Source organism: Hemiscyllium ocellatum, chromosome 6 (genome assembly GCF_020745735.1).
Source record: "Hemiscyllium ocellatum isolate sHemOce1 chromosome 6, sHemOce1.pat.X.cur, whole genome shotgun sequence".
Classification (NCBI taxonomy): domain Eukaryota; kingdom Metazoa; phylum Chordata; class Chondrichthyes; order Orectolobiformes; family Hemiscylliidae; genus Hemiscyllium; species Hemiscyllium ocellatum.
This window is the reverse complement of record NC_083406.1, coordinates 120,480,177-120,499,123: the sequence shown is the minus strand read 5'-3', so window position 1 is coordinate 120,499,123 and position 18,947 is coordinate 120,480,177. Positions and strand designations below refer to the sequence as shown.

The following is an 18,947-nucleotide window of genomic DNA, read 5'->3' as shown; positions in this document are numbered from 1 at the left end:
CGTAGCTTAAGTCTATCTAACCATGAATGTTTGACATCTCGTAATCCCTCCTATTTTTTCAACCTCAGTAGAACTTTGGGCTTTGCCCTTAGGGGGTAAAATGTTTCCATTTTGAGCAAGTGCACATTGCTTAATGGTAATGTGAATTTTATTCCTGTGATTGTTTCAGCAAAATCTGTTGAAGTCCCACAGGTAAGAAAATTCCATTCCTCACTCAGGACTTAGTTATTTTTGACTTTGGGTGCTTTTTGTTCTGCATTTTAATCCATTAGGTGCTGGACGAGGCAAAGACATGGCAAATATCACTGGACAGTCCCTAGGGAAAGATATCTCTACTATACTCGCAGGGTCTAAAGAGAGCAAGCGACCAACACGTGAAGCTGCCTGTAGACGCAAGAAAAGGCGAAGACTTAATGATCTTGACAGTGATAGCACCCTTGAAGATGATGAGAGTGAGGAGGAGTTCAGGATAAGTGAAAGGTGAGGATAATTTCTTTCTTTCTCTTTTGATTTCCATACACACAAATGTAAAACTCTCTACCACTGGAAGTGGCTGAGGCAAATTGTTCGTATGCTTTTAAAGAGAATTTGGATGAGATTACATGAGAACGGAGAATAGAAAGGTGATGCTGAAAGAATGAGTTGAAGTAGTTGGAATGGGAAAAGCTTCATCTACATTAGAAGAACCACCACTGTCTGGAAAACAAACAGCCTTTGGTCTATATTGTCTATATATTCCCATTCTGCACATTTTCGACCCCTTTCCTTTAGAGACAGCTCAAAAGTACCACTAGCCCCTAGTGTATGCACTTAGTAACTGTTCTTTAGGCATCTAACACCATCTTGAAAGTCAATTGCAGCAGTACCATGGGGTAAGGCTGAACCTTGGTCTCAGCAATTTAGAATGTGTAACAATACAGCTGTGCAAGCATTGTCAATGTACACTTCGGGCAAAGGGATAAAGGGAAGGTCTAATAATAATCATTTACAAAATTATAATTGGTTTTGAAGGAATACATAAATTGTTTCCTTGGCAAGAGGGTCAACAATCAGGAAACACTTGACAATTACTTGACAAAAAAAAAAGACTTTTTTTTAAAGATGTGACTGCTGTCTCAAAAAGATGACACAAGCATATAGTGGGCCGCCTTAGCTCCTAATCTTTAGGATGACAAGCCAGGAATTTGACCTTGGATGACTAGGAACTTGCCCACCCCACTTCTCCCTAGTCCTACCTGTCCACGGCAATATAATCTCTGAGGAGGGGCAACAAAAAAAATGAAAAACCCAGGCCCAAGAGAAAACACCTCTTTTGGATAGCTCCCCATCAACTCCTGACGCAACTGAAACCAGTCCAGGAACCACATTTCATCTGTAAAAATATCTGTTTTCTCTACAATGCTATCCCAGCCCACTCACTCTTGAAGGAACAACATTTAATTGTGCATCTATCTCAGCATGGTCAAAGCTTTTCCAAATTTGGTGAATTAATTTTGAATCTGATATAGAATTATGCCATACTAATTTCACAAGGTCAGCCACTGTTAAGTAGTAAATATGCCAATAGTGAAGGGTGAACTTTTGAGATCAAGAAGAAATAAAACAGTGCTAACGAGAACCACCAGATATCATGTCAGGAGTAGAGGAAATAGCAGGAGTAAACATGTGGTCCTGTCATTCAGTAGCATAATGTTTGAATTTTTACATTTTCTACAGGTTTAAAAGGATGTTGCCTGCTTTAGAAAATATTTACTCATGAAGGAAAGCTAGATCGGCAAGGGTTGTTCTGATTCAGAACAGATCTAATTGGAGCATGTGAAATTATAAGGGGGTGTGGATAAACTGTGGTTAGAAATATGACTCCCTGGGCCCTCAACCCAGGGAGCACAGATTTAATGCAAAGGGTATGAGTTTAATGGGAATTCTAGATGTTTGTTTTTCATGCAGAGGGTAGTAGGGGTATGGAACTCACTGCCTGAAAGTGTGGGAGAAGAAGAAACATTCAGCATTCACTTGAAGTGCCTATAACGTACAGTGCTATAGACTAAGTGTTGGAAGGTGAGATCAGGCTGTGGAGCTGCTGGCAACTGTTCTACACACAATGAACTGAATGATCTCTTTCCATGGTGTAAATTTCTATGATCTCTGCTACTTCTCACCCTGGTAGATTCTTAGTATGCAAGGAGGTAAAATGTTAATAGTGTTAGGCAGGAATGCAGATTTCACTTTACAGTCAGATTTTATTGAATGGTGGAGCAAGCACCAGAGCTCAAATGACTTATTTCTACTTGTTCGTATATTTAAAATGTTGTATGGAGTAGTAATAAGGAAAGTGTTGGGAAATATAGAATGAGGGAATGTAATCCTGAAGTTAATGAGTGCAATTAAGGAGGGGCATCAGGAAGCACTTTGAGACACATGACTGGAATTCTCTTCAGAAGCATTCAGCTATTCCTGCTTTTCAAATTTAGATGGATTAGTCGAATAAGGGTATTCAAGGATATTAATAAAGTTGAATTATGAATTAGAGTAAAAAATGAGGTCTGCAGATGCTGGAGATCACAGCTGCAAATGTGTTGCTGGTCAAAGCACAGCAGGCCAGGCAGCATCTCAGGAATAGAGAATTCGACGTTTCGAGCATAAGCCCTTCATCAGGAATAAAGGAGCAAATGACCTACTCTTGGTTTTGAGGTAGATTACCTGTTTCGGGCTGTTAGATCAGAAATTGGAGATATTTTCTAAACAATCTAATCACCTCTGAAGCAGTTGGGACTTGAACTTCAGGAGTAGGGATGATACCTGCCTGAAAGGTAGAGACATTATCACTTGGGAGTCCTGTAGCAAGAGAGTGAAACGAGAGTACTGAAACAGAATTCACCTTGAACCTTAAGAGGTTTCTCATTTCACTATCCTGGGTATTAACACAGGTTGTAGCAGTAGATGGCCAGTATATTTTTCATGAGTTGTTCTGTCTCAAGGCAAATAGTATTTTTGAAAAATAAACAGTAGTTAGAAAGTGCTGATACCTTATGTCCCCATGCCTATTCAACTTTCATGTATTCACATTCTTTGATATCTTTTGTGATAGCTAATGTCACTTAAAAGAACATATATAACAGATCAAGCCAGCGATGAACCACAATTAATGACTTTTTTAAAAAAAATATAACATTTGCCCATCTAGCAGTGAAGAAGAATTTGAGATCTCTGACAGAGATAGTGAGGCAGACCCTGCCTCAAATGACGACGAGGGTTTTGAGGTTCGGCGAGGGAGGCACCGGAAATACATGGAGCCAATGAGGAGGAGTTGGCGGTTGAGAGGAAGACAAGTCAAGAGATATTCAGATGAGGATGAAGAGGATGAAGAGGAGCATGGAGGTAAAAAGGGTTTTACGATCTGGTTGTGACCCCCACTATTCTGAAGTTGCTGAGTTTGGAATTCTCAGTTCCAGCATGCATGAGGCTATGTTTTATCAAGAACAGCGGTACATTTTTAGAATGCCTTTCACATCTTAGACATCCCAAATCATTTAAGGTTCACTATGGTGTTTTGACTCCAACCCAGCTGAGATATTAATGAACTTGTTATAGACTGGAGGCTTCAAGTGTTTCAATGCTTTGTATCAGATCAATCAATATTTATGTTTCTAGTTTATGTCTAATTTTTATGTTGCAATGCAGTGTTGTAAGAGGTTTTGAAAGATCGGAATAAACTAACATTTCAAGCTATAGTTATAGATTCGGAGATGTGTACAGCAAGGAAACAGATCCTTCAATCCAACTTGTCCATGCCAACCAGATGTTCTAAATAGATCTAGTCCCATTTGCCAGCACTCGGCCCATGTTTCTCTAAACACTTCTTATTCATTTACTTATCCAGATGCCTTCTAAATGTTGTAATAGCATCACAACATTCTCTTGCAGCTCATTCCGTATATGCACCACTGTTTGCATGAAAATAATTGCCCCTTAGATCCCTTTTAAAACTTTTCCCTCTCACGTTAAACCTTTGCCATCTAGTTCTGGACTCCCCCAGCTGCGGAAAAGACCCTGTGTATTTATCCTATCCATGTCCCTTATGATTTTATAAACCTCTAGAAGGTCACCCCACAGGAAAATAGCCCCAGCCTATTCAGACTCTCCCTATTGCTCAAACCCTCCAAAACTGGCAACATCCTTGTAAATCTTTTCTGAACCCTTTCAAGTTTCACAATATTCTTCCTATAGCAGGGAGACCAGAATTGCACATAATATTTCAAAAGTGGTCTAACCAATGTCCTGTATAGCTACAGCATGACCTCCCAACTCCTATACTCAATACACTGATCAGTAGTTCTGGAAATTTGAGTCCTTCTACCATAATATTGAGATGCTTGTTTCATGACTGCAAGTGACACTGGCTTTATGTCAAGTACCTTGAATTGTGACAGTGTTGTATTTCTGGTAACACGGTCTAAGGGACCAAGCTTGCAGTCAGGTTATCATGGTTGCTGCTTTCAAATGTTTTGACTTTTTAAGTTTCTTTGCTTGGTAGAAGACGAGATTAAAAAATCAGTGGGAGTTAGATAGATAGAATGGCATTAATTGCTACTCAACAAGTTACATTTATGTAGCACCTATTCAGGAAAATATCCCAAAACGCTTTGTAAGAGTGCCACCAAACAGTTTTATTCTAATCTGCATAAGGAGATAATAGAAAGGTGACTGAAAGCTTGGTAAAAATGGTGCTTTTTGGCAGTGGCTAATTTCACATGAAGTCTTGAGATGGGATTAGGATGCCATGGTTGGTTTAAGGATGCATGGGAGGAGACGGGCAAAGTTTGATTCGAAAGGATCAGTGAATACTTCTGAAGATGTGATCTCAACAGGACCTGCAAATCCAGGCAAAGGACAGTGTGTTAAAGTGTTTCTTTCAGAGAAGGTGTTAAACCAAGAACCTGTATACCCCCTCAGACAGAAGCTGAAAAAAAACCCCAGAGCCGTTATTTTGAAGAGAAATGTTTTTTTTTCCTGGTGTTTTAGTCAACAATTATCCCTCAGTCCGAAATCACTAAAAGCTGGTTCATCCAAATATCATAGCATTACTGTTTTAAGGAACTTGGCTGATCGCAAATGGACTGCTATACTTCCTACGTTACTACATCTTCAAAAGTCCATTAATAGCCCAGAAACACTGAATGTTCCAAGGTTGTGAAAGGAACTGTGCAAATGTATCGTCTTTCTTTCACCTGATCAAGCTCCCACAAACATACTAAGTGATAATTTGCACCAATTGGAACTTCAGTGGGCATGGCCCATCTGTAATAAAAACACAAAGTTCTACAAAACTCAGCAGGTCTGGCTGACCTGGAGAGAGAAACCGAGTTAACATTTCAAATACAATGACTTATTTGGAACTCTAGCCTGATGTGAAACCAAAGTTTAAAATTTCCTTTTGCTGTCTGATGGAGTCACTTTGGAATCCTATAGAGCTTTGTATTCTCCTGTTAGATGTGTTTAAAACTAACAAAAGCATGGTATCTTTCTCAACATTAAGATTTTGCCTGCAGATAACTGACATTTATGCATGGAGGGCATTGATATTGGTTGGACTGCAATTAGTATTATGACTGAGAGCTGAATCACAGTTCTGTATAGTTTGTGGCACATAGTGTGTAACAGATCTGTTATTCTACATCCGAAGTTTTTTCCTTGAATTAAAATTAATCAACATTAGTTCAAAAGCATGGACATTGAATCCAGGTTCATCTACAGTAAACTTTCATTTCAAGTCTACCAGTTATTGAGTTATGTCTCATAATATAAAAAGTCTTCCAACTCTCATCTGAGATTCTCGTGCTTAGTTTATTAACAAGTATCTTCTCCTCTACAGAGAGTGAAGGGTCAAGTTGTTACAGTGACATATTAGACATGAGGAGGAGGCGATCAAAGCGGAACCAGGCTAAAAAAGTGAACTACAGGGAAGATTCTGAATCTGAGAAATCTATGAAAAGTGGTGCGAGTAGAAAGGAAAGACTTAGGGGACGAAAGCGTAGACTGTACATTACAGCAAGCGATGGTAAGAAAATGGTTCTCCATCTGCCGTATAATTCATTTCTTCAACATTGTAAAGGCCCTAATGCAACTGCAAACCCTTTGCATTTTCTGTAAAAATCCCACATTATTCTAGAATTATCCAACTTGTATGCATTCAACTCACCCCAGTTTCAAGGCTATCCAACTAGCCTTTAAAGCAGCTTCCTTCTAACTTGCAGTTGAGTTCTCATTTCTGTTAGAATTTGTGAATTTGAATGCATTTTAAAAAATATTATTGATTGATAAATGCATTTTTCTTTAAATTTTTCTTTATTCTTGCTAGGGATATATTTGTTGACCATCCTTATTTGCTCTTGAGCAGAGTGTTGCTTTTCAGAAGGCAGTTAAGAGTCAAACACATTGCTGTGGGTCTTGGCTCACATGTCAACTAGACCTACAGTAGAATTCTTTCCCCAAAGTAAATTACTGAACAATTCGATTTTGACAACAATCGACGTTAGTAATGGTATCTGTGAAACTAATATTAGCTTTCACCTCCAGATTTAGAATCAATTTCATATTCTACCAGATTCCATGGTGGAATTTAAACCCATGCCCCCAGAGCATTAACTTTGGTCTCTCTGTCATAGAATCCCTATAGATAAGCCATTGAAGATCATCCCACCCTATCCCTGTAACCCTTCACTTTCCATAGTTAGCCCACCATGCCTGCACATCCCTGGAGACTATGGGACAATTTAGCATGGTTGATCTTGCCAATCTGCACACTTTTGGACTATGGAAAGAAACTATAGCATTCAGCAGAAACCCGTGCAGACATAAGGAGAACGTGAAAGCTCCATGCAGTCATCCAAGGCTGGAATCATATCCAGGTCCTATCATTGTGAGGCAGCAGTGCTAACCACTGTGCTGCCAATAAACTACCAGTCTATACAACCAATCTAAGGATATTACCAAATCCCCCAAAGTTGCTCTGCACTCTGCAGTTCTGTTTTGGGTTCCCAGGCTTTTGCTGCTGGGCCTTCTTGGATTGCTCCAGGTTAAATTGGAGGGGCTCACTGGCCTAAATCTCTCTGCTCCTCCTTCCTGTGTAACACAACTTGTAAACACTGGCCTTGAAGGCTGTATTACCTGCGTGGTACCAGGACAGAGGAAATCTTCTCAAGGTCTGAGAGGGACTTCGGTTGGGAGGGGACGCGTCCGGTTTTAACGCTGTTGGTACCAACATCATTGGTAGGATGTAGTACTGGAGGAATTTGAGCATTTAGAGGCCTCCTTAATTTGGACTATTACCTGAACCATTGGCAAAATAGAGTCCTAGAGTCATAAAGGTGTACAGCATGGAAACAGACCCTTTGGTCCAACCTGTCCACGCCAACCAGATATCCCAACCCAATCTAGTCCCATCTGCCAGCACCCGGCCCATGTCCCTCCAAATCCTTCCTATTCATATACCCATCGAAATGCCTCCTAAATGTTGCAGTTGCACCAGCCTCCACCACATCCTCTGGCAGCTCATTCCATATACGTACCACTTTCTGTGTGAAAAAGTTGCCCCTTAGGTCTCTTTCCCCTCTCACCCTAAACCTATGCCCTCTAGTTCTGACCCTAGGGAAAAGACTTTGTCTATTTATCCTATCCATGCCCCTCATAATTTTGTAAATCTCTATAAGGTCACCCCTCAGCCTCCGACGCTCCAGGGAAACCAGCCCCAGCCTGTTCAGCCTCTCCCTGTAGCTCAGATCCTCCAACCCTGGCAACATCCTTATACATCTTTTCTGAACCCTTTCAAGTTTCACAACATCTTTCCGATAGGAAGGAGACCAGAATTGCATGCAATATTCCAACAGTGGCCTAACCAATGTCCTGTACAGCTGCAACATGACCTCCCAACTCCTGTACTCAATACTATGACCAGTAAAGGAAAGCATACCAAATGCTTTCTTCACTATCCTATCTACCTGCGACTCCACTTTCAAGGAGCTATGAACCTGCACTCCAAGGTCTCTTTATTCAACAACATTCCCTAGGGCCTTACCATTAAGTGTATAAGTCCTGCTAAGATTTGCTTTTCCAAAATGCAGCACCTCACATTTATCAGCATTAAACTCCATCTGCCACTTCTCAGCCCATTGGCCCATCTGGTCCAGATCCTGTTGTAATCTGAGGTAACCCTCTTCACTCTCCACTACGCCTCCAAATTTAGTGTCATCTGCAAACTTACTAACTGTACCTCTTATGCTCGCATACAAATCATTTATGTAAATGACAAAATGTAGAGGGCCCAGCACTGATCCTTGTGGCCCTCAATTGGTCACAGGCCTCCAGTCTACTGCTCTGCCCTCATCAATCTTCTTTGTTAATTCTTCAAAAAACTCAATCTAGTTTGTGAGACATGATTTCCCACACACAAAGCCATGTGGACTATCCCGAATCAGTCCTTGCCTTTCCAAATACATGTACATCTTGTCCCTCAGGATTCCCTCCGACAACCTGCCCACCACTGAGGTCAGGCTCACCGATCTATTGTTCCCTGGCTTGTCTTTACCCGCCCTTCTTAAACAGTGGCACCACGTTAGCCAACCTCTAGTCTTCCAGCACCTCATCTGTGACTATCTATGATACAAACATCTCAGCAAGAGGCCCAGCAATCGCTTCTCTAGCTTCCCACAGAGTTCTCGGGTACACCTGATCAGGTCCTGGGGATTTATCCACCTTTAACTGTTTCAAGACATCCAGCACTGCCTCCTCTCTAATCTGGACATTTTGTAAGATGTCGGCATCTATTTCCCTACAGTCTATATCTTCCACATCCTTTTCCACAGTAAATACTGATGCAAAATATTCATTTAGTATCTCCCCCATTTTCTGTGGCTCCACACAAAGGCTGATCTTTGAGGGGCTCTATTCTCTCCCTAGTTACCCTTTTGTCCTTAATATATTTGTAAAAACCCTTTGGATTCTCCTTAATTCTATTTGCCAAAGCTATCTCATGTCCCCGTTTTCCCCTCCTGATTTCCCTCTTAAATATACTCCTACAACCTTTATACTCTTTCTCGATCTATCCTGTCCATACCTGACATATGCTTTCTTCTTTTTCATAACCAAACCCTCCATTTCTTTAGTCATCCAGCATTCCCTATATCTACCAGCCATCCCTTTCACCCTAACAGGAATATACTTTCTCTGGGCTGTCGTTATCTCATTTCTGAAGGCTTCCCATTTTCCAGCCGTCCCTTTATCTGCGAATATCTGCTCCCAATCAGCTTTTGAAAGTTCTTGCCTAATACTGTCAAAATAAGCCCTTCTCCATTTTAGAACTTCAACTTTTAGATCTGGTCTATCCTTTTCCATCACTATTTTAAAATGAATAGAATTATGGTCACTAGCTCCCCCACTGACACCTCAGTCACCTGCCTGCCTTATTTCCCAAGAGTAGGTCGCATTTTGCACCTTCCCTAGTAGGTACATCCACATACTGAATCAGAAAATTGTCTTGTACACACTTATGAAATTCCTCTCCTTTTAAACCTATAACACTATGGCAGTCCCAGTCGATGTTTGGAAAGTTAAAATCCCCTACCATAACTACCCTACTATCCTTACAGATAGCTGAGATCTCCTTACAAGTTTGTTTCTCAATTTCCCTCTGACTATTGGGGGGTCTATAATACAATCCCAATAAGGTGATCATCCCTTTTTTATTTCTCAGTTCCACCCAAATAACCTTCCTGGATGTAATGCTATCCCTTATCAAAAATGCCACTCCCCCTCCTCTCTTGCCTCCCTTTCTATCCTTCCTGTCGCATTTGTATCCTGGAACATTTGAGCTGCTAGTCCTGCCCATCCATGGGCCATGTTTCTGTAATTGCTATGATATCCCAGTCACATGTTCCTAACCATGCCCTGAGTTCATCTGCCTTCTCTGTTAGGCCCCTTGCATTGAAATAAATGCAGTTCAATTTATTAGTCCTACCTTGTCCCTGCCTGTCCTGACTGTCTGACTCATTTCTGTTCTCAGCTGTACCCGTCTCAGATCAATCTCTTTCCTCACTATCTCCAAGGATCCCACCCCTACCTTACTAGTTTAAATCCTCTCAAGCAGTTCTAGCAAATTTCCCTGCCAGTATGTTAGTCCCCTTCCAATTGAGGTACAATCAGTCCTCCTTGTACAAGTCACGCCTACCCCAAAAGAGAATCCTCCCATACACCAGCTCCTCAGCCATGCATTCATCTACTCTATTCTCCTATTCCTGCCCTCACTAGCTAGTAACACTGGGAGTAATCCAGCTATTACAACCATGAGGACCTCCTTTTTAACTTTCTGCCCAACTCTTCTGTAATCTCCCTTCAGTATCTCAATCTTTTCCCTTCCTATATCTTTGGTTCCAATGTGGACCATGACCTCTTGCTGCCCATCTCCCCTGTGAGAACATTCTGCACCCTCTCTGAGACATCCTTGATCCTGGCACCAGGGAAACAGCACACCATTCTGCTTTTTCTCTGCTGGCCACAGAAACGTTTGTCTGTACCTCTGACTACAGAATCCCCTAACACAATTGATCTCTTGGAAGCTGACGTAAATTAGCATTGGGTAATCAATATCAAGGAGTTAAATGCATTGCTCAAAGATTGGTTTAGGAAGAATTGGTTTCAGTTGTTGGGGCGTTGGCACCAGTACTAGGTAAAAAGGCACTCTTATGGTGGGATGTGGTTCACTTGAATGATGCTGGAACCATCCTGATGAATCAAATAGTGAGGTCTGTAGAGAGGGCCTTAACTCAATGTTTTGGGCTGAAGGGGAGATATTTGGCAGAGCGGAAATGTAGGATTTACAAAACAAAAGCTTATGACAGCATTGCAGGGCAGCTATTTGGTTAATGATACCCAGTATGTGACGGGAAAGGACAGAATGTGTACACACAGGAAAAATAACGGTCAGTGTGTTCAGAAGGTGTTGGTGGTGGAATGGTGTAAAAGGCAAAAACAATGGCCTTTACGTAATTACTTAATGGCATAGATCGAGATTAAGGAGTATGATCGTGTAGCCATTCCAGGGACTGGTTGTGAGGTGGTCAAACTTAGGAACTAAAATTCAGGGTATATGACTTTGAAAGAACGGGCAGTAGGGTAGCTTTTGTTAGCAGGAAACGGAATAAATGCAACAGCAGGAAATGGTTTCCGATTAGAAAATGTATAATCGGAAAATGTGAGAGTGGTGGTATGAAGTAACAAGGAAGTAGACAATGGTGAGTGTAGTCCATAGCTTGCTTAACTCGCTAAACAGTAAGGTGAGGAATAAATCAGGATTTAATGAGAGCATGTAACAGAGGCATTAGTTAATCACCGGTACTTAAATTTCATGTAGATTGAGAAAATCAAATTCGCAGAGGCAGCCATGAGGAAGAATTCGTACACCAAACTGTCCCGAAATCATAGATCAGTTGTTTTCGATCCAGCCAAGGTTTAGGCTGTTTTGGATCTGATAATGTTTCAGTTTTAATAAGTAATCTCAGAGTAAAAGATTGAAGGAAACAGTTGACCATAATATAGTTGAATTTTACCACTCAGTTTTAGCGGGAAACTGTGGTTGAAAACAACTATGCTAAACTTGAGTAAAGGTAACTACAAAGTAATGAAGGCAGACTTAGCTAGAGTACAGGCTCTTGATGTTGCGCCACCCTGTGAAACCAATCTGAAACCCATCTAACCTACATTATTCCATTCTCATCTATATGCCTATCCGTAAAGTTGACGAGTCTACAACTGTTGCAGGCAGTGCGTTCCATGCCGCTGCTACTCTGAGTAAAGAAACTACCTCTGACATCTGTCCTATATCTATCACCCCTCAATTTGACGCTATGCCTCCTCGTGCTAGACACCATCATCCTAGGGAAAAGGCTTTCACTGTCCACCCGATCTAACATGTCTCAGGAAATAGCCTCAAGTCACTCAATCTTTCCTCATAAGAATTTCCCTCCATACCAGACAACTTCCTAATAAATCTCCTCTGAACCCTTTCCAAAGCTTCCACATCTTTCCTGTAAAGCGGTGACCTGAACTGAATGCAATACTCCGAGGGTGGCCACGCCGGAGTTTTGTACAGCTGTGACATGACCTCATTGTTCTGAAACTCAACCCTTCTACTAATAAAAGCTAACACACCGTATGCCACCTTAACGGCCCTATCAACCTGGGTGACAGTTTTGAGGGATCTATGTCCATGGACGCCTGAGATCTCTTTGCTCATCTACGCTACCAAGAATCTTACCATTCGCCCAGTACTCTGCAAACCTATTACTCCTTCCAAAACGAATCACCTCGCACTTTTCTGCATTAAACTCTATTTGCCATCTCTCAGTCCAGCTCTGCAGCTGATCAATGTCCCTCTGTAACTTACAACATCCTTTGGCACTAGCCACAACTGCGATGACCTTAGTGTCGTCCTCAAATTTACTAAACCATCCTTCTATGCCCTCATTCAGGTCATTTATAAAAATGACAAATAGCAGTGGACCCAAAACAGATCATTGCAGTACATCAATAGTAACTGAACTCCAGGATGAGCATTTCCCATCAGCCACCACCCTCTGTCTTCTTTCAGCTAGCCCATTTCTGATCCAAACCACTAAATTGTCCTCCATCTCATGCCTCCATATTTTGTACAGTATCCTAACATAGAGAACCTTATAAAACGCCCTACTGAAATCCATATACACCACATCAGCGGCTTTACCCTCATCCACTTGTTTGGTCACCTTTTTCAAAGAACTCAATAAGGCTATCCTTCACAATCTGCCCTTCACAAAATCGTGTTGACTAACCCTAATCAACTTATTGCTTTCGAGATGATTGTAAATCTGATGTCTTATCTTTTCCAGCACTTTACCCACAACCAAAGTAAGGCTCACTGGCCTATAATTATCAGGGTTGCCTCTACTCCCCATTTTTGAACAAGGAATAACATTTGTTATCCTCCACTCTTCTGGTACTATTCCTGTAGACAATGATGACATAAAGATCAAAACCAAAGGCTCGGCAGTCTCCTCCCTGTCTTCCTAGAGAATCCTAGGATAAACCCCATCCGGCCCCGGGGACTTATCTATTTTCACACATACCAGAATTTCTAACACCCTACTCCTTGGAAACCTTAATCCCATCTAGTCGAGTAGCCTATTTCACACTCTTCATTTTGACGACGTTGTCTTTTTCCAGTGTCAATACTGACGAAAAATATTAATTTAGTGCTTCTCCTATCTCCTCAGACTCTATGCACAACTTCCCACTACTGTCCTTGATTGGCCCTAATCTTACTCTAGTCATTCTTCTGTCCCTTATATACCGATAGAAAGCTTTCGTGTTTTCCCTGATCCTGTCCGTCAACGGCTGTTTATGTCACCTTAGCTCTCTCTTTAGGTCTTTCCTAGCTACCTTGTAACTCTCTATCACCCTAACCGAATCTTCACACCTCATCCTAACGTTAGTTGCCTTCTTCCTCTTGACAAGTGGTTCAACCTCCTTAATAAACCAAAGCTCCTACGCTCGACAACTTCCTCCCTCCCTTTCTGGCAGGTACGTACTTATCAAGGGCACACAATAGCTGTTTCTTGAATAAGCTGGATTGGGAAAGGAATTCAACAGAGAAAAATTTGAAGACCAGTGGCAGATGTTTAAGAAAATAGTTCATGACTCACAAAAAGTGAGGAAGAAGTGTTCCAGAATGAAAAAAATACCTATAATTAACCAGGGAAGTTAAGGATAGAATGAAATGGAAAGAAACAATGTACAATATGGCAAAGTTTGGTAATAAGCCAGAGGATTAGGAAAGTGTTTCAGAAAAAAACAAAAAGATAACCAAAAAAAAAGTAATATCAAAACAGACAGCAAGAGTTCCTTAAGTACATAAGGAGAATGAATCCAAAGTGTACACAGGCCCCTTAGACAATGAAGCTGTGTGGAAATCATTTCATTCCATCAGTCTTCTCAGTAGAAATCACTCACACTATTCCAAAAAAAAATTCTAAACATTCAATGGCCAAAAAGCGATGAAGAACTAACTGCAATAACTATCACCAAAGAAAAAGTATAAAGGAAATTAGTGGGACTGAAGACTGATGTGTCCCATGGACCTGATGGCTTACGTCCTAGGATAGGTGATGGCTATGGAGATAGTGGATACATTGGTTGTAAACTTTCAGGAAGCCTTAGATTCTGAGAAAGTCTCATAGGATTTAAAAACTGTTGATGTAACACCCTTCATCAAAAAGCAAGAAAACTAGAAACTGAAAAATTCAATGTTTGCCATTAGGAAAATATGAAAGTCTGTGATAAATGATGTATCAGCACAGCATTTATAAATATATAATATCCAGTAGAGTCGACATGGCTTCATGAGAAGGATAACATGGCCAGCAAATTTATTAGAGTTCTTTGAAGAGATAACAAGCAGGATAGATAAAGAGGAAACAGTAGATGTTATATATTAGGATTCCAAAAAAAATTGATACGGTTCCACACAAAAGACACTGTAGAAGATTAGAACTCGTGGAGGTATTATATTAGCATGCACAGAGGATTGATATAAGACAAATTGGGAGATGGGAATTGCATTTTTAGGATGGAGTGCCCTGGGATCAGTGCTGGGGACACAATTATTTGTAATGCATTAATAATTTGGATGAGGGTAGTCAATGATCTAAAACCAAGTTTGTGGATGACCCAAAAATAGGTGGGAGAGCAAATAGTGTGGATGACAGAATCAGCAAAGGGGTAAAGACTGATTAAGTGAGTGGACAAAGATTTGGCAGGTGGAATTTCAGGCGAGAAATTGCGAGGTTATGTACTTTGGCAAGAAGAATAGAAGAGCTGACTAACTTAGTTAAGAAAGACTGCAGGCAGTTACAGCACAAAGGAATTTGGGTATTGTGCGTAAACCATGGGGTCTAATCTTAAGTTGCTTGACCTGATCTAATGCCTTTTGGGAATCCAAATGTACTGCATCTACCGGTGCGGCACAGTGACTCAGTGGTTAGCACTGTAGCCTCACAGCACCAGGGACCCAGCTTCGATTCTCATCTTGGGCAACTGTCTGTGTGGGTTTCCTCTGGGTACTCTGGTTTCCTCCCACAATCCAAAGATGTGCAGGTCAGGTGAATTGGCCATGATAAATTGACTATAGTGTTAGGTGCATTGATCAGGGGTAAATATAGGGTTGGGGCTGGGTGGGTTACTCTTCGGAGGGTCGGTGTGGACTTGTTGGGCCGAAAGGCCTATTTCCATAATGTAAGGAATCTAATTTAATCTAATCTACTGGTTTTATCCATCCTGCTTATTATCTCCTCAATGAACTCTAATAAATTTGCCAGATTTCTCTTCCTGAATCCACGTTGATTCTGCTTGATTAAGTTCTGTAATCTGCATGCTCTACAATTACATCCTTTTATGATGTAGAACATAGTTTCCCCTAATTCAGGAATTTCACTGAGGCAATGGAATGGTTGTGCGAAATAGTAAATACCACAATAGATTCCATTGGTTCTTTTCGAATTGACCATTAGAGTGGTGGTACTTTATTAGGTCAGAAGTCGCCTGACACCAGATTATAGTTCAAAAGATTTATTTGAAATCATAAGCTTTTGGAGCACTGCTCCTTCGACAGAGGAAGTGCAGGAAAACACTTTTCACTTCACCAGACAAAGGATCAGCGCACCGAAAGCTTGTGATTTCAAATAAACCTTACTGGATTATAACCTGGTGTCGTGAGACTTCAGACTTTGTCCACCCCAGTCCAACAGCAGCACCTCCACATCAATATTTTATTAGAACAGCCTGGAAGAAGCTCTAATCTCCACTGTCGGGGACCCAGGAAAGGTTCTGGGGATTGAGTTTGAATCCTCGTCCAGTGGACAGTAGAATTTGAGTTCAATGAACAAATAAGCGTCTAATGATGACCATAAAACCATTGTTGATCATTGGAAAACCCCATATAGTTCTGTAATATCCTTTAGGGAAAGAAATCTGCGGTTATTACCTGGTCTAGTCTATGTGTAACTGCAGACACACAGCAATGTGGTTGTCTCTTAACTGTCTTCTGGGCAACTAGACATGGGCAATAAAGAAAAGCCCCAAGTCCCATAAATGATTTTTTTTTAAAGAAATTGCTTCTGAATGAACATCTCAGCTTGTCCAGCCATGTAAAATCTTATTTTGTGAGGAAAACACTTGTACTTTATTTAGAATAATTGCAAAATAATTTGTTTTCTCTAGAGAGCTCCAGAAGCAGAAGTTCAGATGAAGAGCAGGAAGATGAGCGGCCACAACGGAAACGCCTCAACAGGATCGAGGACGAGGAGGAGGACGATGATGAGGATGAAGACGAGCCAGCGCTGACCAGCAGATTCCGCGGCAGACCCGCCCGGGATTACAGCAAGAAGTACCGGCTGATGAGTGAAGAAGAGGAGGAGGAGCTGGAGGAGGCAGGGAAGGAGGCCAGCTCTTTGGACTGCGGCCTGGTAGTACTGCCCTCCACCAATGGACAGAGCGCGGGGCAGGCTTCAGAAGGTGTAATCAGCAGAACCAGTGAGAAGAACCAAATGGCCAAGGACACTAACCCCACTCCCAGCCTGGCGCTGAATGGAGCCTGTGAAGCTATGGCCTCTGAGGCAGGAGTGGAGGCAGGAGGTGATGGAGGGGAGGAGGAAGAAGATGACCTCTTGGGAGTAACTGACCTTGTAGAATATGTTTGTAATAATGAACAAATATAAGAACTCTTTTTACACTAGTTCAAATAATTTATTCCATAGTAGCTGTACATCTGGCCAGTTATTGTGTGTCTTTTTGGTTTGCTTGTTTTGTTTCCTCCCTTCCCTACTCCAGAGAGCAAGATTTTCCTGCACCCACTTCCTGTTTTCTTCCCCCCCCCCCCCATCACTCTGGCCGACATCCCCCTGCCCCTGTCCTCTTTCCCCCTTCATGAATTGACCAATTTTGAGGTATTAACACTGTACGTTCCTTATACTCATTTTAATTTCAATGTAGTTTCATTTACTTTGCCCCAATATAATGTGGATGATGAAAGTTACATTTCAAGATTCTTTTCTTCAGGAAAGAAAGTTGTTGACCTCCCTTTCAAGACTCCCCTTTTCACAAAATAAGTAGAAAAAGATCGGAGGGGGGAGTGGTGCCAGGGAAAAAAATGGAAATTCCCCCTCATTCCAGAAAGATTGTTTTGACCCTCTAATGTCTTTGTCTTTTTTTAAGAAAATATATATATATATATCTATACAGAAAAAAGACTTTTTAAGTATGTTGTGTAGTATCCTAACACCCTTTCGCAATCCATGTACTTGGATTGAAAATATTTCCAAAAAAAAACACCAAATTTTTTCTGTAGATGACATTCAGTGCTTTTGACTTAGGAGCAACTGTAGTAGTGAGTGCAGTAAATGGTGCCCATTTTGAAAACTTATTTCTAGTCAACTCTACTGTGCTACACAATAGATCTCTGTAATGCGTACCAGTACTGCAGTTAATTGCTACAGTGTCATTATGCTGTAGCATTGACTGTCATGGCATTATGAGCATCCCTGATGTGCTCAGATTGTCACTTTTTTTAGACTTTTTTTTAAAGTAGATCATTTCTTCCTAGGTGCCTCTATTTGAACTTCAGGCTTAATGCTGATACATCTAACCTACTGAGTGATTTTGAATTTGGATTGCGGTCTGTTTTAATGCTCAATTTAACCTACCTACACAGAGATACTTGGACATTCTCCAAAGGAAAGCAGAAGTGGGGGGAGTAGGCAGGTTCTGACTTAATGAGAAAGCATAAACGTAGTGTGGGAACAGATCATCAAGCAGAGCTTTAATTCATCACTGCTCTCTGCCTTATACCAAAATTTCACTGATCTATTTCTCACCACTCCCCACCCCCCTAGCTCCCCCCAAAACCATGACAACAGGGTGCGATGAGTGCCAATAGCATCTTGGACTGTGGACACCCTCACAGCCAAATCTGACCCTAAGTGGGTGAAGCTGAAGAATTATTTCTTTAAGGTATTGCTTTTGCTTGCTTGAAATAGACCCATTATCTGAATGAAATACGATATATAATATATGGTTATATTATATATAACACGTGAAGTATCATTTTCAGATGGTGTCAAACTCGCTGCAAAGCATCGTAACAATCCTGTTCAAAGTAGTTTTGTTTGTCACGGTACCTCGTCTTGATGTGCTTTGCGAAAACATTTGTCAAATCTGGGGTACTGAACAAAAGAATGAATGTTGATTATTCATGTTGTTAACAGTTGACTTTTTAGTACAGTGGTAGTAAGTCCATTGTCCTGTATACAGGCTACTTTAATCCATCTTTGTACTCTTTAATGAAATTATTATATCCCTACTTTTAAGAAAAAGTGCACGTTGATTCTTGGTGTCACAACACAGAAGCTGCTTTTCCTGAACTTTGTGTCCCCTGTCCATTTGCCTGCTGGCTGTAATAATAGCTGACTGCTTTGCTCCTTGCTTGATCTCCTTTTAGCCAATCAACAGTATAACTCTGGCAGAGCACAAAACTGCAGTACTGACTCACGAGTAGTGGAATGCATCGTTCACCATTTTAGGGAAAGGCATTCTAGATCTTGCAGTGTAAACATGTCAGCGTTTCTGGCAGGCTCCCTTGTTGAGATAATTGTAGGCCATTCAGCACCTTGAGGCCTATTTCAACCATTGTCTCCAGATGTTCCTCTCAGCTACGTGCTGGGTATAGCAAGGAGAAAATTTGTTCCCATATTCCACCTTGGGTAAGGGGTCAGCATTCCACCTTAAGCTGTGACTGACCCTCTCAAAATTTGGGGCAATTTATAAGGATTGTTCCAGAAGGCCTGGAAGGAAAAGCTAAATAAGCACAT

At 41.2% G+C, this 18,947-nt stretch overlaps 1 protein-coding gene across 3 annotated transcripts in view; it reads left to right on the top strand.

The window, feature by feature from the left end:
• Positions 1 to 18,442, top strand: part of rsf1a (remodeling and spacing factor 1a) — a 106,682-nt gene extending 88,240 nt beyond the window's left edge. The window contains exons 13-16 of one of the 3 annotated variants that reach the window (XM_060826329.1): positions 273 to 480; positions 3,185 to 3,378; positions 5,873 to 6,058; positions 16,303 to 18,441. In XM_060826329.1, the coding sequence (XP_060682312.1) occupies positions 273 to 480; positions 3,185 to 3,378; positions 5,873 to 6,058; positions 16,303 to 16,799 (1,085 nt within the window). In that variant the 3' untranslated portion in view covers positions 16,800 to 18,441. Of the gene's footprint in view, positions 1 to 272; positions 481 to 3,184; positions 3,379 to 5,872; positions 6,059 to 16,302 lie in introns of all 3 variants that reach the window. The other 2 variants (XM_060826328.1, XM_060826330.1) reach the window with 2 other exon arrangements.
• Positions 18,443 to 18,947: the final 505 nt, after the last annotated feature.